The 22,013-nt window shown below is 54.5% G+C and overlaps 3 protein-coding genes across 7 annotated transcripts; 2 read left to right on the top strand and 1 right to left on the bottom strand.

Annotated features, from left to right (window-relative positions):
• The first annotated feature begins 529 nt into the window (after positions 1–529).
• On the top strand, positions 530–5,079 carry MIF4GD (MIF4G domain containing). 2 transcript variants are annotated; one of them, XM_019745504.2, is made up of 6 exons: positions 530–680; positions 1,958–2,089; positions 2,925–3,034; positions 3,462–3,617; positions 3,706–3,798; positions 4,317–5,079. In XM_019745504.2, the coding sequence occupies exons 2-6, from the start codon at positions 2,002–2,004 to the stop codon at positions 4,542–4,544; spliced, it is 675 nt and encodes a 224-aa protein (XP_019601063.1). In that variant the 5' UTR covers positions 530–680; positions 1,958–2,001; the 3' UTR covers positions 4,545–5,079. The 2 variants fall into 2 exon arrangements, with proteins under 2 accessions (XP_019601063.1, XP_019601064.1); XM_019745505.3 differs by lacking the exon at positions 530–680 and adding an exon at positions 870–1,006.
• On the bottom strand, positions 4,937–8,167 carry MRPS7 (mitochondrial ribosomal protein S7). 2 transcript variants are annotated; one of them, XM_074320082.2, is made up of 5 exons: positions 7,838–8,167; positions 7,118–7,309; positions 6,940–7,003; positions 6,395–6,601; positions 4,937–5,598 (listed from the first exon to the last, which is right to left on the bottom strand). In XM_074320082.2, the coding sequence occupies exons 1-5, from the start codon at positions 7,918–7,920 to the stop codon at positions 5,377–5,379; spliced, it is 768 nt and encodes a 255-aa protein (XP_074176183.1). In that variant the 5' UTR covers positions 7,921–8,167; the 3' UTR covers positions 4,937–5,376. The 2 variants fall into 2 exon arrangements, with proteins under 2 accessions (XP_074176183.1, XP_074176185.1); XM_074320084.2 differs by having other exon boundaries at positions 6,395–6,562; positions 7,838–8,150.
• Positions 8,115–21,856, top strand: GGA3 (golgi associated, gamma adaptin ear containing, ARF binding protein 3). 3 transcript variants are annotated; one of them, XM_019745494.3, is made up of 17 exons: positions 8,116–8,277; positions 12,947–13,031; positions 13,160–13,235; positions 14,562–14,660; positions 15,526–15,649; positions 15,907–16,010; positions 16,143–16,223; positions 16,553–16,690; positions 17,207–17,288; positions 17,391–17,507; positions 17,758–18,000; positions 18,350–18,420; positions 18,635–18,951; positions 19,136–19,359; positions 19,633–19,802; positions 19,964–20,074; positions 20,309–21,856. In XM_019745494.3, exons 1-17 carry the CDS (start codon positions 8,238–8,240, stop codon positions 20,417–20,419), a joined length of 2,193 nt encoding a protein of 730 aa, XP_019601053.3. In that variant the 5' UTR covers positions 8,116–8,237; the 3' UTR covers positions 20,420–21,856. The 3 variants fall into 3 exon arrangements, with proteins under 3 accessions (XP_074176179.2, XP_019601053.3, XP_074176180.2); XM_074320078.2 differs by lacking the exon at positions 14,562–14,660 and having other exon boundaries at positions 8,115–8,277; XM_074320079.2 differs by lacking the exons at positions 8,116–8,277; positions 12,947–13,031; positions 13,160–13,235 and adding an exon at positions 15,330–15,414 and having other exon boundaries at positions 14,556–14,660.
• The last annotated feature ends 157 nt before the right edge of the window (positions 21,857–22,013 follow it).

Raw genomic sequence — 22,013 nt, 5'->3', positions numbered from 1 at the left:
TTTGGTGGCTCTTTTAACAGAACTTTGGCACCAGGAAACCACCCTCAACACTTCTTGTCTAAGCGAAGGGAGAAGGCAGTTCTTTTGCAGCCCCTAATGTATGTCCTCCTGCCACTCAGGGATGGCCCTGTCTGGGCTGTTGGGCCCGCGCCTCTCCTCCAGCCCTAGCCCAGAAAGACGGATCCAGGAGCTAGCTCAACTTCAGGGTTACTCCAACACCTCATGGTCGCAAGTTGGCAACTGGAACCCTTTCTCTTGGGTTGGCCCATTGATTTTCAACTTACTTTACCATTATTATGTGTACTTGGAGTATGAGAGGGAGTCAGTGGGATTTGATCCAGCCCTTACAACACCCCATGCCTTCTCTACCTTGGGCGGTAGGAGTGGGGGACACGCTGCCATCACTAGTGAAGTCCTGCCCCTCTAGCCATCTTCTCTACCCTCCCCCCCTTGCTCCCTTAGGCCGCCCCGGTACGAACCACGCCCCCCGCAGGCTCCTCCCACGCCGCGCGGTTCGGCCGAGTCTCCTGACGGGGTTTTAACCTGAGCCCCTGGCGTGGGGCGGGACGGGTGCCACCGCATAAGACCAAGGGCTTCTTGCGAGCGGAGGAGCAGGTCCAGGAGTTGTCGGCACAGGACGACGAGCCACTGTGGTCCCGGACAGGCCCGGGGCGAATCGGGTGAGGAGAGGACAGGGGCAGTGGGAACAGTGTCGCGCACTTCGCGCTCGGCCCCACGCCAGGAACCTCGGGGCGGACCCGGCGACGAGAGCAGCGCCGCCGGGGCTCCAGCAGGTGGCGCTGGAGAGGCGGCCCCGCCCCCGCCCCGGGCCCCGCCCCCGCCCCGTCCCAGGCCCGCCCCAGGCCCGCGCTGGCGCCGCGCTAGGAAATGACCTAAGCTGAGGCGAGGCGCGACTGGTCTCACCAGCTACGCTGTGGACGCGGGGCGCGCGCACCATGCCCGCCGAACGGCCTCCGGGCACGCGGGCGCAGTGCCGACCCGGCAGGTGGGTGTCGGCGCTCACGCCGCCTCTGCCTTCTGCGGGACACCGGACGGCGGCCTCCGCTGCCGGCCCTGCGCCGCGGGGAAGGGCGGTCCGGGGTTAGGGAAGCTGCCCAGGTCTGGAGACCTCTCAGGTCGTTGTCTCCTTTGACCGAGGGGAGGCTCCGAGTTCGGAGAGGTGCCTCCAACGGGGAATACCCCTGGGGGACACGTCATCCCGCTCCCCTCTTTAAGAGGAAGGATCTAGAATGGAGCCCAGGAATGGGGAGTCCTGAGTGGGCAGGGCCGGGTTTCTGCCACTCGGGAGGCCAGTTTAACCAGTCCGTCCCTGAGAGAAGCTAGCCAGGACAGGGGAGTTCGGGCTCCCAATCGTTAAGGCCGCAGAGAAGACTCCTGCTCCCACTCACGCAGACCGGCCCCAACCCCAAGGGTGGGTCTTGTGGACTGAGGACTCTGACCAGAGCTGAGCGAGGGGGTTAAGGAGAGGGGCTTGGAAGCCTGCTGGGACGGCTGTGCCTAGCGTGGAGCCCCCAGCCCTCTCACTGGCTGGGAATTGTGCTGGGCCAGCAGCTTCCAGGCCGGTTTCTATAGGCAGGGCAAGCGTCTAATATCCACCTAGCTACACGCCCAGCCCAGCGCACCCCACCCCACCCTTGGTATTAGCTGGGAATAACCCTGCCTACTGCTGGGACTGGCAGATTTCACCCTTCATCTCTTTACTCTTGTGTAATCCCAGAAGTTACAGGGGAGCCTAAACTGTGCAGCAGGTGCCCGGCTGGTCCCCAGTCTCCAGCAGAAGCCAAGCTTGGGTGTTCAGCCAACCACCAAATGCCAAGGACAGCCCAGGAGCCCATCCCAAACTCTGGCCAGCCCCACCCAGGGCCTGCAGACTGGAACCCCAGCCCCACGTGGCTCCACATCTGAGACATGCCCCTTTACCTCTCCTCCTCCCCAGGTGCTGTCACTAGTCCCACCCCAGTAAAAAGCTGCTGGGGCTGGATGGTCATGGGGGAGCCTGGTAGAGAGGAGTATAAAATCCAATCTTTTGATGCAGAGACCCAGCAGCTGCTGAAGACAGCACTCAAAGGTGAGCATGGGGAGCCCTCCTGAGCCTGGGTCTGGGCCCACTGGAACAGGACTGGAGGACGGAGCCTTAGCCTGGGAATACCCAGCCCTCCCTCTCACCTTCCGTTTCTGAGTCAGTTACGTACGTAACTGTCAAACTGGAAAACAAGCTACATTCAGACCAGGATTTAGGAGTGAATCATAGTCACCTCTCAGAATGTAAAGTCATAAAGTCTTTTTTTTAAGTTGAAGTACCAGTGAAGGGGGGGGCACAGAGGATACAGTTCCTGTCCCCTAAGTCCTTACAGGGGACCCGGTTCTGCATTACTGCAACCAGTTCTCTTTGGACAGAGGGTGGAGTGTTCTGCTTGGAAGAGGAGACAGAGTAACTGTCCTGGACCAAGGCCTTCCTGCAGCACTCAGGACAAAGTTTGACTAAGCCAACAATTACCAGTGCCCATCACACACCGAGCGATGCCTGTGGGGGAGGCCCTGGCTGGCCCGCTCATGTCAGGGGTTCATGTGTGTGTATTGAGAACTTTCTTCTGTGATACCGCTATCAGAAACACTGTTATTCAGTGCTCCTTCCTCAACCTAGTGCTAGGAGATGTGTGTCCTAAAAAACGAGCATTCTTTGACAGCCACATAACCATCCCCGTTTCCTCTGGTTGGGCCACCGGGAGGCTCATGGTTGGAGCAGCTCCTATGTGTGGTTACTTCCCCGTATGCGTTCTGGACGCTTTGAACGTAAGCATATAACGGGTGCACTCTTTTGTAAACATCTCCAATTCTTCGGAGCAGGCAGAGGCAAATGTGATAATTAAGCAGATCGAGACTGCCTGCCTATCTTTACACAGATCCAGGTGCCGTGAACTTGGAGAAAGTGGCCGATGTGATTGTGGACCATTCTCTGCAGGACTGTGTGTTCAGCAAGGAAGCAGGACGCATGTGCTACGCCATCATCCAGGTTGGGTGGGGTTGGGAGAGAAGAGGGGAGACTCTGAGCCATCATCCAGGTTGGGTGGAGTTGGTAGAAAAGAGGGGAGACGCTGAGCTATCATCAGGGTTGGGTGGAGTTGGGAGAGGAGGGGAGACGCTGAGCCATCATCCAGGTCGGGTGGGGTTGGTAGAGAAAGGGGGAGACGCTGAGCCATCATCAGGGTTGGGTGGGGTTGGGAGAGAAGAGGGGAGACGCTGAGCCATCATCCAGGTCGGGTGGGGTTGGTAGAGAAAGGGGAGATGCTTTGAGGAAGGCCAGCAGGGCGGAGATGCAAAGGGTTTCCCTCAAAGGCATAGAGAGAAGTAAGCCAAGAGGGTCCTCAGCCATGGAAGCTCAGGTTGGGGTTGCGACAGCACTGCTTCCCACCCCTCACCATCCTTTCCATGGTTCATAGGCAGAGAGCAAGCAAGCAGGCCAGAGTGTCTTCCGGCGTGGACTCCTCAACCGGCTGCAGCAGGAGTATCAAGCTCGGGAACAGCTGCGAGCCCGCTCCCTGCAGGGCTGGGTCTGCTACGTCACCTTTATCTGCAACATCTTTGACTACTTGAGGGTGAGGCGCCAGCAGCCACCCTGTGTGGCAGAGACAGCCTGTCTCCCGAGGCTACTAAGCCGGTGCTCTGGCCCCTTCTCCCCCACAGGTGAACAACATGCCCATGATGGCCCTGGTGAACCCCGTCTATGACTGCCTCTTCCGACTGGCCCAGCCGGACAGTCTGAGCAAGGAGGAGGAGGTGGGTGGCCCTGGCATGAAGGCTTTCGAGGTCGTCACTTCCTGGGGCAGGAGCCTGGTGGGGGCAGTTAAAGCCTGTCAGTTAACAAGACAAGCTGCTAGGTCTGGAATTTATCCACAGCAGAGCAGCCGAAACCTACTGGCTCAGAGGCTTCCTTCCCAGTGGGAAAGCCAACCTGTGACAGGAATGGTGAGAGCCCTGACCAGCTGTGGATAGGTGGCCAGAAAATAACCCAGGGTCAGGCAGTGTGGGGGAGGTAGAAGAGGGGGGTGAAGCAGCAGTTTGGAGAGAGGGCCTGAGTCCAGCCTGGCCCAGATGTAAAGACCTTAGGCAAGTCCCAGAACTTGCTTCACCTGGGATGTGGCTAAGACGCACTGGGCATTGTGAAGATGAAGTGGAAAGCGTGTGTCCAGAGCCAAGCATTGTGCCTGGCACGCAGCAAGAGCTTAGCTAATGGCTGCTCTGTGAGAGGTTGGCCCTGCCCGGGTGAGGGTGTCACCTCCCACTATCCCCTGCAGGTGGACTGCCTGGTGCTACAGCTGCACCGCGTTGGGGAGCAGCTGGAGAGGATGAACAGGCAGCGCATGGATGAGCTCTTTGTCCTGATCCGGGATGGCTTCCTGCTCCCAGTGGGTCTCAGCTCCCTGGCCCAGCTGCTGCTGCTGGAGATCATTGAGTTCCGGGCAGCCGGCTGGCAGACGACCCCAGCTGCCCACAAGTATTACTACAGCGAGGTCTCTGACTAGGCCTCCAGATTGGACCTCCTCCCCACCTCCCAACCGAGGGGTGCAGTCTGCGCCTCTCCCAGAGACTTTCCCTTCCAGACTTCCAACAGCTCCCGAGACATTTCCCACTCACGTGGCAGTCCAGCCATGAGCACCTTCCCTCCTCCTTTAGGAATTGGGGAAGACACCACAAAGACCACAACCCCCCACCCCCCAGTCCGGCCACACTATCACCTTCCACCTGGGCCTGACAGAAGGGCATCTTCTAACAAGCACTGCACTGTGAAATCACTGGTGCAACAGCTAGCTTGGTGCCTCAGTTTCCCCATCTGTAAAACGGGTACCCATAACCACTGGTGGGTTGCTTGGGAATGTCAAGGGGCAGAGGCGCAGAACACACGTCACACCAGAAATTGCTTTTTATACATTTTGTATAAGGACCACTTTGGAAACAAACCTATTTCCTCTAGTCAGTTTTAACGAATGGCAGTACCGCATCACATGCTAATACCAGTTCAGGGTGAGGGTTTTCTAATAAACCTTTCTGATACTAAAACTGCTTCCGTTCATACCACCCAAATGTCCATCCGAAGCGGAGGGAAGAGAAGGCTGGATGGGCCCTAAGTTTCTTGGGGGAAATTCAAGTCAATGTGTTCTGTCTTTACAAGACTGGGCAGGGAGAGTGAGTTCTAGCCCAGAGAGAGGACTAACAAGCAGAACACCCTGCCCCAACCTTTCTGTGACACCTGCCTGCCGTTAAAGGAGAACTACTGCCTTATTTTTCAAGGTAGCAGTGGCTCACATTGTTTCTTCCAACAGAGAGCCCTGGGCTCCTGCAACCTCTTCCCTCCCTCTACCACCAGCGGTAGTGGGCCAGAGCTCTGTTGGCCTCAGCCATCTTGTGCATGTCATGCTTCCTCTTGATCACAGGGCCCTGGTTCTGAAAAGCCTGCAGCAGCTCGTGTGACAGCTTCTCTGGCATCAGCACCCGCCGATGCTTCTTCTCCCTGCACTCAGTAATCATCCACTTCATGGCCAGGAAGCGACGCCGCCGGTCGGCTAGTGGCACAGGAACCTGCCAAGATAGGATAGGAGCAAGCTGGTCCACAAACTGGCCAGGGCTGCAGCCTCCTTCCTGCATGAGCTTTAAGGAGCAGCCACAGGTTCCCTCTCAGCCAGCCCTAACAAGGCTCCTGAGAGGGGCCTGTCTTTTCTTCTTTGAGCTTCCCTGGGTGACCTCCGTGTAGCAGACATAAGAGGCATTCATTGAGCAAATGTTCACTAAGCACTGACCTCTTTCACCTGTAAATGGAAGCTCAGCTAAGTGGATACAAGCACCAATTGGGACAAGCCCCATCAGATGGTGACTTAGCCAACTCAGATGATGGATGCCAAAAAACAAAACCCTTCTGTCCAAGAATCATTTGCCAGGCCCCCACTATGTGCCAGGTATCATGCCACACCCTAGGGACATGGACATCAATGAGAAAGTCTCTAACTTTATGAAGTTTACATTGAAAAAGGAGGAGATACCCACTTTTGACAATGAAATATATTAAATGCTATAATGGAGGCACCTAGTTCAGTTCAACAAATGGTAATGAAGCAGGTCAAGCACTACGCTAGACATTGGTGTGCAAAGATGACGTGGAAACATAGTCCCTCACCATGAGAAGCTTACAGATTAGAACACAGATGCTGGACAGAAGTGGGTGGGTTCCAGAAGAGATCACTTGCGATACTATTTTGCTCTCTCCCATTTTCTGCATGTGATTTTTATACTATGGGACTCAGCTGATCAGATCCTGACAGTTCCTGGTCCCTGGAAAGCTATGAATCTTGGCCCAGCTCTCCCTGCCCTGACCACTCACCTGGTAGAAATGGCCACCCTTCAGGATGGGTACCAGCCCAATAACAGGCTCACAGTTTTTCAGTGCTTGGTGGAAGATGGTGTAGGGATTTCGTTCAATGGTTGCCTGTTCCTCTGCAGGAGCAGCATGGTACTTCTCAAACTGCTTCCTTTTCAAAGCTTCCAGAGTCTGCAAAGGAATACCATGGGATAGGCTGCCCCAGACTTCCTAAAGGGTTTAGAAAACTGAGCTAGGACCTTGCCCTTTAATCCCATGACTCCGTTCTTCTGTAGCAGGGCAGCTCCTCCCTCAACACTTCTAAGACTAAGTTCTTATGCACCTCCCTCTTTCCTGGACTAGGACAGAAAGAATGGGCTAAGATTTCTGATTGGGTGGTGTTGGAATGGCAGTTGTTGACTCCTGCAGCATTTCATTAAAGCCCCCACCCCAACACAGACACACAGGGAAGTTAATTTTAATGACAAGTATATGAATCCATGCTTTTCTAACTGAAAGCCAAGTACAAAGCTATAGGGCAAAGATGACAGGAGAGAGGTACTCTTTACCTGTGTCATGAGGGATCTGGCCAGTACTTTGTTTCCTCCTTTCATCATCATGTTGGTGAATTTACTTCAAGGAGAAAAGCAACAGGTTTAGCTTTCCAAGGCTGTGTCACAGAAGCCTTACTGTCGATCCTCCCTGGTATTGTCCCCGTAGAACAAAAGTGTTTTGTTTTCATCTAACCTGATCAATGGGTCTTCAAAGACAGAGCTTGTTTTCATGGCTGGGGCAGCTTTGATATGCTGAGTCTTCCTGAGCTCCCGATCATACTTCTCCTCCTCAGTCAGCTCGGCCAAGGGCTTGCGGTAATACTCCTTGTCAATCTGGGGGTCCCTGTATTCAGGACCATAGCGGCTCCACCTCACCTGAGTTACCCTGGGGGGGGGGGGAGAAAGAGAAGAGGCGGGTAAAGCTGACTCCACAAGTGACAGTCTTGACTTAACAATAGGCACGTGTGCCAACCTGCCACGAGCGGCGCGCACGCCGCAAGCCAAATCTGAACTGCATAATTCTGGCTGTTGTCCTAAGAGGTAGGAGGGCCTCCCCCAAACAGGCCAGAAGTCTCCTCCTCAAGTGCCAACGATAAGTAAGGGCAGGCTCTTGAACTTCGGGGTAGGCACCCCGCCTATGCATCTCTCTCCCCACCTCCCAACGCAGAAAATCTCAGCTCTGAGCTTTTTAAGCAAGACCGCACTTTCAGTTCCGAGTTAGAACACCCTCGGGCAGGGGACAATCACTAAGCCTTCAGATTGGCCCAAAGTCACGCAGCTAGTTAAGAGGCTTGGAATCAGATACCCCAGGCACTTTCCAGCGCCCCGCGCAGTCTGCCTGCGGCTCCTTTGCTTCCCCGCAGGTCTCCCCGTGAAGACCCAAGCGGCCCCCAGCTGCCCGCCACCTTCTCACCCTGGAAGCCTCAGGACAACACTCCGCACGCCCGGCGTTAGGCCAGACCACCCTCGCACAGCCGTCACTGCGGGGGCAGCCATCTTGGCTTGCCACGAGGACCCCACAAAAACTGCCCTCGGCGTGCCTGAGCGAGTGACGAAAGACGGAGGAAAGGCTCGACAGGGTCCTAACTCTGCGCATCACCCCATTAATTTGGGCGTTAACGGTCTCTCACTCCGAGGTCCAAAGGGAAGAGTCAAAAGGAAACACTCGCCCTCCTATTATCCGTCGCAGTCTGGCGCGACCCTCAGTGGCCGCGCTCGCTCCTCTCAGGCCCCCATGCAGGCCCCGCCCCGGCTCGTCTCTCGCAGATTATCGCGAAGTTTGAGGCCGCGGGGCCGGCCCGGGCGGCTGCAATATGGCGGAGACGGAAGGGGAGAGCCTGGAGTCCTGGCTGAGTGAGTATTCGCGGCCGCTTCTGCCTGTCCTTGAACTACCGAACTGCCCCTTTTCGCATCCCTTCTCCCTCCCCGGGTCCCACGGCGGCGACGCCGCCCCCTGACAGCCTGCGCCTTGGCTCGCTGTCACCGCGAGCATTGCGTGATCACGCCCCTTCTCCAGCCGGGTGCCCGGCCCCCGCCCGGCACCTGCTGCGGGTACTGCGGCGCCTCCTCCCTCTCCCACGCGCGTCGGTGTGAGCTCGGGTCCTGTCCCGGCCTCGCGGGCTCCGGGAAAATGACACCCAAGTGCTTCCGGCTGACATGTTTTCGGTGCTTTGGGGAAACTGTGGTTGGACCGCGGGCGGCTCAGTCCCTGAGAAAGGGAGATGCTCTGGATTTGGGCTGAAACTCCGGGAGCGGTGGGTGCCGCTGACCATACACGCACAGCCTCAGAATTGTGACCATATATATTCGAGGAGAAAAGACCGCTTCGCGTAGGCAGAATGCTTGAAGTGAGAATAATCCAAAGAAAGGTAACAGAGCTTTACCTTTTTTCTGCAGTGACCGAAGCAGGGTGAGATATATGCTGCCACACGCACACACACACACACACACGAACATATTAGTGAGTCATTTGTTGGTAACCTACTCTGAAACAAAGCTGAGGAGCCCAGCCTGATCCCATGGTTATAGCGGCCTGTTGCTGTCATGGCTAATTCATGTAGCTGTGAAGGAAATACGGGTTAACCTTGTTAGCTGGTAGAACTTTGCTGAAGGGTTAATACTAAGTTAACTTTCCTATGGGCTAGAGGAGGCCTCTAAGTGAGGATAGAAATTAGACAAGCTGATGAGGCAGATAGGATACCTAGGTACTACCTTTTGCAGAAATCTCTTATTTACTAGAGCCTCCAGGTTCTTGGAGGTGATGGCTGTTTCCTCCAATTGCCTGACCTTCCTTAATATGAAACTCCCTTCAGGCAGCTGATCTTAGGTTACATTTGCAGCATCTTCCGTTGCAGGCACATCACGAAGCCTCATATTTGTATATGGAACTGTTCTCCAAGGAGCTCAAAGTGCTGCAAAGACATTCATTTATCAAGTATCCCAGTGAAGCAGATTTCACAAAAAGAAGACATCCTGACTGATTAAACCACTTGCCCAGAGCCCCCCAACCAGATATAACCACACTGGAATTGCTTTGATTCACAGATATGAGTGGGGACATTGGAGTCATTTAAGTGACCTAAGCTGAGTTTAATAGGCTAGGTTTAGAGTTATATTAATCTTTTGAAATAGGAGAGGGACCTGTGTTTGAGGCAGAGTGGAGCTGGTGAAGGGGACTGGAATGCTATCTGTAGCGACTGCATAGACAGTCCCCGACTTACCGTGTTCAACACAATTTTTTGACTTCACGGCGGTGCTTTCAGTAAAACTGTACTTCAGATTTTGAATTTTGATCTTTTCCCAGGCTAGCTGTGTGCAGTAGGGTACTCGCATGTGCTGGGCAGCGCCAGCAAGCAGCGCTCCCAGTCAGCCACGTGATCATGAGGGTAAACAGCTGCTACTCTACAGTGTAGTGTGTTGCCAGTATTTTTGTGGATATTGTGTTCTGAGCATGTTTAAGGTAGGCTAAGTTATGATGGCAGTAGGTTAGGGGTATTAAATGTATTTTCGACTTAACAATATTTTCAACTTCTGGGTTTATCGGTACGTAACTCCATCGTAAGTCAAGGAGCATCTGTAGAGCTGAGATTGGCCTTTGACTCTTTCCGATTAGAGTGACATTTGGGGCTGTGTTAAGATTCCTTCTATTCTTGTTCTCTGTTCACCTTCATAGTTCTTATAACTTAATGGTATGAACTGTACCAAGTGAACGAACCAGTGCTTGGGCAAGGAGCTTTTGAATGGTGGCACCATTTATAGAAATAGGGAAGTCAGGAAAGAGAAGTGATGGGTTTGTTTTTAGATTCATTTCTGTACCAAAGTAGCACTTACAATTACACACTGTCTTGTTTTTGCGCTGGTTATGTGTCTGTGTTACACCAGAACAGCATAACCTCCTTGAGTGTAAGATCCGAGTCTTGTCCTTTTTCGGGAGCCTCTCCAGTACTTAGCATGCACATACTTCATTTTCTGTGGGTGCTGAACACAGGCTTGGTGATTGACCCAGTCTCTCTTGATTTAAGACCCTAGCTATAAAGGTTGACTCCTGACTCCCTTTCCACCCCTTGTTCTTGCCTCTGCTTATTTCTGAGTCATTTGCTATGTAGAACTTGTCATCTCTGGAATGTGTGAGCCATGTTGGGGTGGGGTGGCCAGTGCTGTTATTTCCATTCCTATGTGACCTTTTGAGGTCCCATGACAGTCAAGGCTAGTGATGGAATTAAGCTGAAAATGGGAGCAGAAAATCTGGAGACAGACACAGAAGAGAATAAGGCTTTCAACAGAGACCCAAAAATAGAAACCTGGAGTCAGAATAGAGCCCAAAGAGGCGGTTCTAGAAGGCAGGGTCTGCAGGGGAGGCTCTGATGTCACCTCTGGACCAGGTGACGGAGAATGTTAAGTGGGTGGGAGGTTGTGTGCATCTGCTGGGGGAGGCAGTGGGCAGATGAAGAGCTTCAGTCACCCAGAATGATCCCCAGAGGTTTCTTCCAGTTCCTGTGGGTGATTGAGGTGTGCTATCGGAGCTGGCTAGAGAGCTGGGGGAGACGCTCAGAAGTGGGACTAACTGACCTTTGTTGAAAGCAGGGCTGTTTGTGCCCCTGTGTAGGCACAGCGCTCCCTGCAGGTTTGCAGTAGAAAGTTCTACCCAGATGAAAGGAAGTGGGATTCTAAAGAAGTTGAACACAGTGAAAAGTCAGCAGGTGTGTTGTTGGAAGCAGAAATGCTGTCAGAATTCCAGCAGGCCAGGGAGGAATACAGCGTCCGGTGAATGCTCATTGCTTGTGTTCGTGTGTGGGGGTGTCCACATCAGACTCCATATTTTGGAAGATGCTTTTCCAGTTGCAAACTGGGAGTGAGTGGGCTGTTTTCTTACACCGGGAGGTATGCGACTATTCTCAACATGATAACAACGATGGCGGTGGACGTGGTTCCCGACACCCACTGATTTTTGTGTCTTACAGCCTCTTGATGTCATGTGAGAACTTCAAGCATCTCAGATGCTAGGGATTGGTAACAAAGCTATGCTAACACCTGAGAAGATTTTAGATGACTGGTGGGAGAGACTCAGGGTTTCTCTGGAAGCTGACAGCTAGTAGGTCAGGTCACTGTGGCAATTAATAGCTACTCTTGATAGACTTAATGTCTCTTTTCTTCAAGCTGACGTTTTGAAGGGGCTGCTAATTCTCTTTTCAAGGTTGAGGACAGGCAGCTCCCTTTTCCTCTAAAGATGAACGAACCTAAACCATCAGAATCTTTTTGCAGCCAGAGCAGAAACACTGCCAGGCAGGTGCGGCGTCCGTCCTCTGGGGCTGCAGCCTTCTCTGTGCCTCAGCGTTTGCTGACCTCTTGTGGCTGGGGACGGGTGGCACTGGTGGCAGGGAGTCCCTGTTAGGATTTGGTCATGGAGCTAGTGGTTTTTAATGTTAGAAAAAAAGGAAGTGAAGAAAAGTCACGAGACATCAGAATTCAGGAACTTCTAACAACTCCCCTTGTTGGGAGGTTTCTTTTCAAGCCTCTGTCGCGCTGCTTTTGGCCCTTGTGGAAATCTGCGGAGGAGCGTGCGTGTTTAAAAGATATACGCCGTCAGCCTTCCATTTGTCTTCTGAACTTGAAGCCCTAAATTTAGCTTGAGAGTGCTTTCTGAGAGAGGCAGACTCCAAGATCTGAATCAGAGATGGGAACACATTTAACCACCCTGAGCTAGGGCGGGGATAAGAGGGAAAAGAGGACCCACACCAAGTATTAGGAGACCTGGCATTTAGCACGTGGATTTTAAACCCTCAGTGGCCCTCTCAGAACTCTCTGACACTTGTCTCTGTCCTTGATCACGGAAGACCATTTGATCTTCAGGGCGCTTAACAGTCGAGTTCAGATTCTGTTTCTGTGACCCCAGGGACAGATAGCACAATGATTGGTGCTTAGTAGGTGTTTAGTAAATGTTAGCCTAACTTAAAGTGATGGGTATTGTGTGCAATTTAAAAAACATTTAAAGCATGAGGGACGTTTAGGTCTTGAAAAAGGTTTTGAAAGGTATGTAGGAAACATATTTTCTGAGTGTGCATATTTTTTATCAAGTACCCTCTTCACTTTCTCCAGGAAACATTTCTTGATCATTCCTTCTTGCTTAACGCTTAGCTGTTTTTGTATCGCTGGGACTGGAGTTATCTGTATTTATTATATTAAACATTTTACATAGGTATCTACTTGAAAATTTTAGTTCCTTATGTTTACAGTTATTTGTGTTCTGATCTATCCGAGGCTCCATGAGGCTGAGGATTTGTTTTCTCTTTCATTTGTGACTTTCAAAATACTGGACAGAAAGCAGTATTTGTATGTGACTCGCTGCCTGAGGGAACTGTTGAGCCTTCTCTATTGGAGAAGATATTTGGAAACAAACTTACCTTCACATCAATGATTGGTGCTTAGTAGGGGTTTAGTAAATGTGGCTAAAAATTGTGAGAAAACCTTCCATTGTGTCCTTCTTGTTCTTTATAACAATCGTCCCCTCCTTTTTCTGTCCAAGATAAAGCCACCAATCCCTCCAACCGCCAGGAGGACTGGGAATACATAATCGGCTTCTGTGACCAGATCAACAAAGAGCTGGAAGGGTGAGTCTCAAAGCTATTAGGGGGCAAGTGAGACAGTTGACTAGGAAAGTCAAAACCTGAGGCCAAGGAGGGCCAGCCCGATGGCCCCAGGGTCAGTGTCATGAAAGTGTGGTCTGCTTGTCTCCCAGGCCACAGATCGCTGTCCGACTGCTGGCCCATAAGATCCAGTCTCCGCAGGAATGGGAGGCGGTCCAGGCCCTGACGGTAGGTGTTTCATCCTCACGGTTGATCTTCGTGAGCCCAGGCCCTCCCTATCTAGAAAATGTTCAGTCAGCTATTCCACAGATGTGTGTGCCCTTGTGCCAGCCACTGAGGCTTCAAAACTGCCAGCACGGCCACATGGTCTAGTGGGAGAAGCAGGGTGGCTAAGGGCGGGAGCCAGAGGCAGGGGCCCTGAGCCCAGGGTGGGGCTCAGAGAAGGCTCCTCAGAGAGATGCCGACAGAGCTGTCTTGCAGTTAAGAGTTGGCCACCTGAAGAAAAGTGAGGTGAGTATAATTCGTTCTGTAGCTAAAAATCGTGCCACTTACCAGTGAAGGCATCACACCAACGGGCAGATCTTGGTGTTAATTCAGACTAAGGATTCAAGGTGTGGAGCTGTGTGCGGCACTTGGGCGCCTCCAGGCTCTGCCCTAAGCAGAGTGCAGCCCGTTGGGACAGGCAGGAAAGAGGGCATGGTCTTGGAAAAGGCGTTTGGACGGCCCGCGTGCACACCTCGGGCGTCTTCTCCAGAGAGCAAAGGCCTTAAAATAGTGCTTTTTAACTGGGGGCGTTTTGCCCCCCAGGGGACATTTGGGCACATCTGGAGGCACTTTTGCTTGTCACGTGTCAGGGTGTGCTAGTGGCATCTGGGGGACAGAAGCCAGGGATGTGCTAAACACCCTATAAGGTACAGGACGAGCTTCCACCACAAGGAATGACCGGCCCAAAATGGCAGTAACGGCCATTGAAAAACCCTGCTTTACAAACAGAAACCACTGCGGGGAGCACGGGGGTGGTGCACTCCTCGGCATAAGCTGCAGGCACAGGAAAGGTTACGGGAGATTTGTGTGCCCCAGCAGGAAACTAGATGGGAGCAGGGGGAGGGAAAACATCGTGCCACCTGAAATGAAGAAAAAAATTTAAATACGGTCTCCCACCTCCCCAAAATTATCAATCAGCTTGTGGAAAAACTCCTGGACCTTGAGTCAGAGAAACTTTGTCTGGGCCTCACTTTCCTCATCTGTAAAATACAAGGGCAGAATTTTGCAGGAAGGCAGTTTTCAGAACTGACATTCCATCTGTCTTGGTATCCGGGTTTCTTTAGTTCATGGTAAGCTTCCCCAGAAGAGGTTTGCAATTGGAGAGACACGGGGTGTCAGTAACCCTGTTGGCCTGACGTTCCCTGCAGCCCGGCCCCGCTTACAGCTCTTCCTGTTTAGTTCCTTCCTTGGGTGAAGATTTGTTCCGCGCTGTCTGTGTGTTGGGGCCTGGCTGAGTGCAGGTCCCACCCAGACCCCACCCCCATTGAGCACCTCTCTGTGTGGCTGCAGGTGCTGGAGGCGTGTATGAAGAACTGTGGGAGGAGATTTCATAACGAAGTGGGGAAGTTCCGGTTTTTGAATGAGTTAATCAAAGTCGTCTCTCCAAAGGTTTGTCAGTGGCAGTGTCCTATTTTCCTGGAAGTTCTCTTGTTTCTCCCATCTTACTGGCTTTCACTGCACAACCAGCATCTTCATGGCTCTGAGATTGTCCGTGTCCTGTCCTTAGAAAGCTAGGCCCTGAGGGGAACAGAAGGATGACCACGCAGGCCACGGGACAGGCCGCCCTCTCTGGCGGGCACCCAGCCCAAATGCGACAGTGACATGGTAGCAGCTGTGTGTGTATTGGGGCAGGCCTTGGGGCTCCTACCATGTATCCCCGAAAATAAGACCGGGTCTTATATTAAGTTTTGCCCCAAAAGACGCATTAGGACTTATGTTCAGGGGATGTCATCCTGAAAAATCATGCTAGGGCTTATTTTCCGGTTAGGTCTTACTTTTGGGGAAACACAGTAGTACCAGCAGCCACTGTTCCATTGCCGATCTCACGTGGGTGCAAGGACCTGGCCTCCCTTGGTTCTGTGTCAGCTGCTCAGGTTCTGTTTCTCGCTGGTATTGCTTAAGCTCTGGGCACCGCTTAAAGCAATGGGAACAATTTTTCATACTAAAGACATTCTCATTAACTCCTTCGGGATAAAATGTAGTTGTTTCTGGCAGATTGTGCATGGAGATGCAGTGACGAGCTCCCAGCCCCCTGCCTAACCATAGACTGTATCCCAGGTGGAAATCGCTCTGCCGCAGGAAGTTTCCTCTTCCCCCCTCCCTGCTGTCTCACACACCTGATCCCTGCTGGCTTCCTGTAGGGGTGAGGACTGTAACTTGTTAGTGACCATTTCGTTGCTATGGAGAGCGCCTTCCCACCGTCTCTGCCTCCAGACTGCACTTACTAGGTTTTCCGTTTTCTTTTGCTTCTTAGTACTTGGGGGACAGGGTGTCTGAGAGAGTGAAGACCAAGGTTATCGAGCTGCTTTACAGCTGGACATTGGCTCTGCCCGAAGAATCAAAGATCAAGGATGCCTACCACATGTTGAAGAGACAGGGTGTGTGCGGCCCTTCCCTCAGCCTGCATGCAGCCCGAGGCGGGCCAGGCCAGGGAGGATGGGGGGCGGGGGGGGGGGGGGGGGGCGGCGTCTACTGGCCCCCTGCTGCGTCCCTCAGGAAGACAGCGGGGAGGGCTTGGCTGGGGTTTGAGGGGACAGCCCGCTTTGCAGGTCATGATCCCAGGGATGGGCCCCCTTGCTGAGTGAGGAAGGCCACCCCAGCCTGATATACACTCTGTCCCTTGTGTCACCTTCAGGCATAGTGCAGTCTGACCCACTGGTCCCTGTGGACAGGACACTGATTCCCTCTCCACCACCGCGTCCCAAAAACCCTGTTTTTGATGATGAGGAGAAATCCAAGGTAAAGGGCATCCTGCCTGCGGCATCCTCACGCAAGGTGTGGTCTGTTCAGTGCTGCGGCAACTCCCGCTCCTCTGGGGTCCCCCTGGTGGGGTGCACCTTTCCCTTCACCTCTGACACGCTCCTCTTCCAGCTTTTAGCCAAGTTGTTGAAAAGCAAAAACCCAGATGACCTGCAAGAGGCCAACAAGCTCATCAAGTCCATGGTGAAGGAAGTGAGTGGGCCCTGGGCGTTGGGGCGTGGGGGGCAGAGCGGAAGTCCCTTCCCAGGGGTAGGCCTGCTGTTCGCCCCTGCCACCAGCCCTCACCTGCAGAGGCCAGAGAATGGACTGGAGGAGCAAGAGTGGATGGGGCCAGTTTGGGGGTGAGAGAGGGCTGTTCAAAGAAAAACTGTAAACTGGGTCCGAGGCCTGGGGTTCCCAAGAGCCGGGCATTGGGAGGAGTCCGGGGCAGCCTCCGCTCGGGTCCCTGGTAAGGCGTGAGCCTTGCTGCGGGACGGGCGTCAGTGCGCCAGGCCGCTGAGCGCTCCTGCTGCTCGATGCAGGACGAGGCGCGGATCCAGAAGGTGAGCAGGCGTCTGCACACCTTAGAGGAGGTTAACAACAACGTGAAGCTGCTCAGTGAGATGCTGCTGCATTACAGCAAGGAGGATTCTGCAGAGGCAGATAAAGAGCTCATGAAGGTACGGCCCCCGCGAGGACCGGAGCTGGGCCCCGGGTACCTTTGCCGAGTGCCTGCTCTGTTGATGCTGCTACATACCTGGTGGCCCCCAATTTATTAATCGGCACAGCAGCCCCTTAGAGGGTGGTTGGCGCCCCCATTTTACACAGGAGCCATGACTAACTTGCCCCAGGCAGGAGAGCTCTAGGTACAAGTGACTCTGCAGACCTGTTGGCCTTGCCTCCCGCAGAGGTCCCCTGTGTCCCAAATGTGGCACCTCAGTCCTTGGTCATGGATGTGGCAGCCAGGGAGGCGGGAAGGGATGTACTTCCCTTGTCGGAACTGGTGCCCTCTCCACCGAAGCAGGTGTCGGGTGACAGCTGTGGAGGCTGGCAGCAGAGGACTTGTGCTCTGAGCCCAGCTCTGCCAGTCACTGACTGGTACCAGGGGAGCCTGTGGTTTTCTGGGTGTGAATGCTGAACTAGGCATTCTCCAAGGGCCTGTGTAGCTCTGAGTTTTATGTCTGGGTCTCTTTCAGGAGCTATTTGATCGGTGTGAGAACAAGAGGCGGACATTATTCAAACTAGCCAGCGAGACAGAGGACAATGACAGTAGTTTAGGTGAGCAAAAGGCTAGCTGACAAGGATGAGCCAGGAGTTTGCATTTGTGTGTGGTGGGGCAGTTGTCATGGCCTGGGATGAGAAGTCTCTCTTCTGCTCTAGGGGACATCCTACAGGCCAGTGACAACCTCTCCCGGGTCATCAACTCATATAAAATGGTCGTTGAAGGGCAGGTCGTCAATGGTGAGGTGGCCACCTCAGCCATGCCTGATTCTGAAGGTAAATGTTCTGCTGCCACAGTCCCCACCACCAGGCTGCAGGTGCAGGCTGACCAGCTGTCAGCCCACAGGGCCTGAGGGGATTCTAAGCCATTCTAAACGGTTCTCCAGCTTCCTCCAGCTTCGCAGAGGCCAGGGGACACAGACACCCTTGGATGAGGCCAGAGGCTGTGCTCAGGGTTTTGTCCCCTGCTGTGCATCCACTAGAGTGGCCCCTGGTTACTATTGTCCCCTTCTGTTCACTCATGCAGGAAACCACCACTCCAGTAACCAAGGGGCTCTCATCGACCTTGCGGAGTTGGATGCGCCAAGCAGCTCGTCCCCCGTGTTGGCCCCAGTCCCCGACCCACCCTCGGGCATCCCTATCCTCCCGCCACCCCCCCAGCCCTCAGGACCTGGGCGCAGCCGCTCGTCCAGCCAGGCTGAGGCCCCCCCAGGGCCCAACACCACCAGCAACGCCCTTTGCTTGCTGGACGAGGAGCTGCTCTGCCTGGGTGCGTCTGGGAGGGAGGCTGCAAAGGGCTCTTCCGCAGAGCCGGTAGAGGACAGTGCGGGATTGGGTGGTCTCAGGGGTGCCCTGTGTGCTTAGCAGGGATGGGGAAGGAGACTTCAGTTGTAGGGCAAGTCAAGTTCCGTGTCGCAGGCCAACAGGGCCGTCTGTACGTGGACTTTGGGGTGGAAACGGTAGATCCAGTGTCTTGCTCTGCTCCCCTCCCCACTGGCGGTTGCCTGTACCTTCTCCCCACAGGTTGACATCATTTTTGTTGTGACCCTTCCTTGGGCAAGATAGGGCTGGGGCTGCCCTAGCCCACAGCGTCTTCTCATCAGCGTCTTTGTTCTCAGGCCTTACTGACCCGGCCCCCAGGGTTCCTCCCAAAGAGTCAGCTGGGAACAGCCAGTGGCCCCTGTTCCAGGTAGGCGCACAGGCAGCAACACTGAAGCACTCGACAAGCTTGACTTACTAGCCTCCTTTCCCGACGTCCTCAGCTGCAGTTAGCTGCAGCCCCTAGCACCTGTCCTCGGAGGGTTAATCCAGTGGGGCTGCAACAGGGCCCCCAGCACAGGGGCCCGGGGTGGCAAGCTGAAACCCTCCGCTCCCTTTGCTCACTCACACTTTCCATCCCGTAGAACGGACAGTCGGACCTGGACTTCTTCAGCCCCAAACCCGGGACTGCCGCCTGTAGCCCCCCAGACAGGCCTGACCTCCAGTCCTCAGCTACCCCCGCAGGCAACTCCCAGGCTCTGCTGCCACCCCCCTTTCCAGCTCCTGTGGTCCCAGGCAGTGTTTCTGCCCCCAACGCAGGCTTTCTGTTCCCCGCTGGACTGGCCTCAGCTCCGGCCCCAAAGGCTGAGCCCACAGCCCCCGGGTACCATGGCTCAGCTTTGGGCGATAGCACCCCACACCAGCTGGATGCCCTCGATCAGCTTCTGGAAGAAGCCAAAGCGTAAGAGTGGGAGCGGTGGGGTTGGGGAGGCGTGGGCCTACTCAGAGGGTTGGGGAGGCTCCCTTTGGTCGGACGGACCATCAGGCTGGAATTGAAGCTCTGGCGCCACAGGGCTGTGCTTCGTGAGGGATTGACCCAGCAGCTGTGCCCCGTCTCTGACTTGCCTGTCCTTCCTGCCCCCCAGGACCTCAGGCCTGGTGAAACCCGTCTCCTCCAGCTTCTTTCCCGGGGCCGCCACCTCCCCTCTGATCCCCAGCAGCACCTCGGCTAGGCCTCTCCTGCCCTTCTCCACAGGGCCTGGCAGCCCTCTCTTCCAGCCGCCCATCTTCCCGTCCCAGGGCAGCCCCGGGAAGGGCTCTGAGCTTTCTTTGGCCAGTGTCCATGTCCCCCTGGAATCTATCAAGCCTAGTACGTGTTGGAAGCTTGGGGTGGGAGGGGACGCGGGCCCACAGCTTGCAGCGTTGTGTGCAGTGAGAGGGGCGGGTTGGTACAGGTTCTCCTGGCTGGGGTCCCTTCGTCCAGCGTTGCCTCTGCTTGTTGCTGCTGTGCACCCGTGACGTCCTGACAGGTTTTCCCCAGACTCCTTCGGGAGCCCCATCACCTCAGGGCTGCAGCGGGCACCCCGGGGCGGCTGGGAAGTGCTGACTTCCCCTCCCGCACCCACACGCCGCGTTCTTACAGGCAGCGCCCTTCCTGTGACAGCCTATGATAAGAATGGCTTCCGCATCCTCTTCCACTTCGCCAAGGAGTGTCCCCCCGGACGGCCCGACGTGCTGGTGGTGGTGGTGTCCATGCTGAACACGGCCCCCTTGCCGATCAAGGGCATCGTGCTGCAGGCCGCAGTGCCCAAGGTGCCCGCTTCCCGGGGCCCCTAGAGGCAGAAATGCCCATCATCGTGGACCCTTTGTGGAAGGCTTCTATGGCCAGCAGGCGGCAGTGTGTCCACGGTGACCAAAGTGGGTCTCACCGCAGGGCACCTGCCATCTCTTCAAAGGACCTTCTTCCTTTTCAGTCGATGAAAGTGAAGTTGCAGCCCCCGTCTGGGACAGAACTCTCTGCATTTAGCCCCATCCAGCCACCGGCAGCCATCACCCAGGTCATGCTGTTAGCCAATCCACTGAAGGTGAGCTAGAACCGGGGGTCCCAGCCTGACACCCCAGATGAGGACCTCGGGACCATCACCTCCCAGGCTTGAGGCTGCCTCCCAACCAAGGGGCGTGATACTGTAGCATTAACCCTTGTCTCTTCCCTACCTGGATTCAGAGGCTGAGCTAGGATGGGATGGCGGGAACAGGCCTGTTAGCTCAGAAAGGGCCCTGGAGGTGATGGAGTCTCACGCGCGTCCCCTCTGTCACAGGAGAAGGCGAGGCTTCGGTATAGGCTGACTTTCGCCCTGGGGGAGCAGCTGAGCACGGAGGTGGGTGAGGTGGACCAGTTCCCTCCGGTGGAGCAATGGGGGAACCTATGACACAGCAGAATGCTGTCATCTCCATTTTGAGGACCAAGCAGGCTGCCCGAGACGGGAAGACTCTGGGTCATGTCCTTCTCCACGTCCAGACTGCAGTGCTTAGAGCTTTGGTGTGGAACGGGGGCCCTGGGTACTGTTGCCAGGAGCCGAGCTGCTGCTGTGATGGTCTCTCCTCCTTTGGCCCCTTAACAGGACCTGTTTTCATCTCCCTGTGTGACTTGAAGTGGCCCTGTACTGTCAGGTGGAATGTGGCCCCGGACTCGGTACTAAGGCTGGAGTAGGCTTTTCCCCTCATGCTGGCATCCCGATACCACAAGGGAGGAGGTCTCTAAAGAGACTTGGGGCCCTCCCTCAAGAACCATGTCATCACCCCCCCCCCATTGCTACTCTGCTTCCCCTGCTGGCAGGCTCCTACTCCTACCTCCACGGAAGTGGGCAGAGCCATGGTCCCCAAAGGGCCTGGGCACAGAAAAAGGAATTGGTGTGCTTTCTTCCCTGGGCGGCAGCATCCTGGAGTGTGTGCTTGTCCCTGGCAGTGGCAGGCTGTGTCCTATGGACATCTCGGCAGGATGTGGCTCTCAGCCTATTAGAAACAGAACTTGGCCTCAGGGCAGCCTAAACTAAGGAAAGAAAATGGAAGAGAACCAGTGTGTCCTCTTCGGAGCAGGTACTCAGAGCTTTCTGGGAAAAGTGCCTCCCACCGTGGGAACAGGCCATTCTACTCACTACCTCTTGCTTGGCATGAAATAAACTGCCGTCTTGCCCTTCAGATCTCTGGAGGGGGAGACAACTCCTGCCACCCTCTGTGTCCTGCTTTGGCCCCCCCTCTCCTCCCACTGATGGCCTGTGGTGTGGCATACAGTCAGGAAAGTAGGTCTCGGGCAGGCACGTTGCACTAGACTTAAGTCCTTACCTGCTCCCCAAAACTAATTGCCCTCAGCTGCTGAGGGGTACTGTCAGCAAGCTGTTGGGTCTGGAGGTGGTGAGATTAGGAACATGCTTGAATCGAGTCACCAGACCCTACTGCTTCAACAGTGCTCAGCCCCTGGCAGTGTGTGCCGGGACTCCAGGTCTCCCGAGGCAGCGGGAAAGTGAGAACCACCAGCTGGGGAAAGAGCACACAGCTCAGCTGAGCTCCGCTGGATGGGTTCAGAGCCATCTCCAGGGGAAGGTGGCACAAACCACGTTCCCTGGTCCCTCCCTATTCCTTTCCCGGCTTCCTTACTCTGTCAAGAGGTCGTCTTCCCCTTCCCTACCATCTTTAGTAAGCAGGTTTCACTGCTTCATTAGGATAGGTCAAAAGTGAACTGTCCTTAAGGAATAAATTCAAGAGCTTTCCAGAGACCGGCTGCTGCAGCCCTGGAAAGGTCTGAGATTACCACATGGAAATGTACCTTTATAATAAGCTTCAGACATTAAAATTATTTATGAGTGTTACTCGTTACTGGTGAGGTCACTATTTCATGACAAACATCTATACTGGAGATAGATGTATCTATAGATATATCTATATTTCTACACACACATATATATCCCAATTCTGCTGCCCTTGTTTTGCTGCATGTGAAATAAAACCATTTTCACCCTATTTGGA

This window comes from Rhinolophus sinicus, chromosome 12 (genome assembly GCF_057876585.1).
Source record: "Rhinolophus sinicus isolate RSI-liver-muscle chromosome 12, RSI-T2T, whole genome shotgun sequence".
NCBI lineage: Eukaryota > Metazoa > Chordata > Mammalia > Chiroptera > Rhinolophidae > Rhinolophus > Rhinolophus sinicus.
The sequence above is the reverse complement of the archived record's forward strand: the minus strand, read 5'-3'. Positions and strand labels throughout refer to the sequence as shown.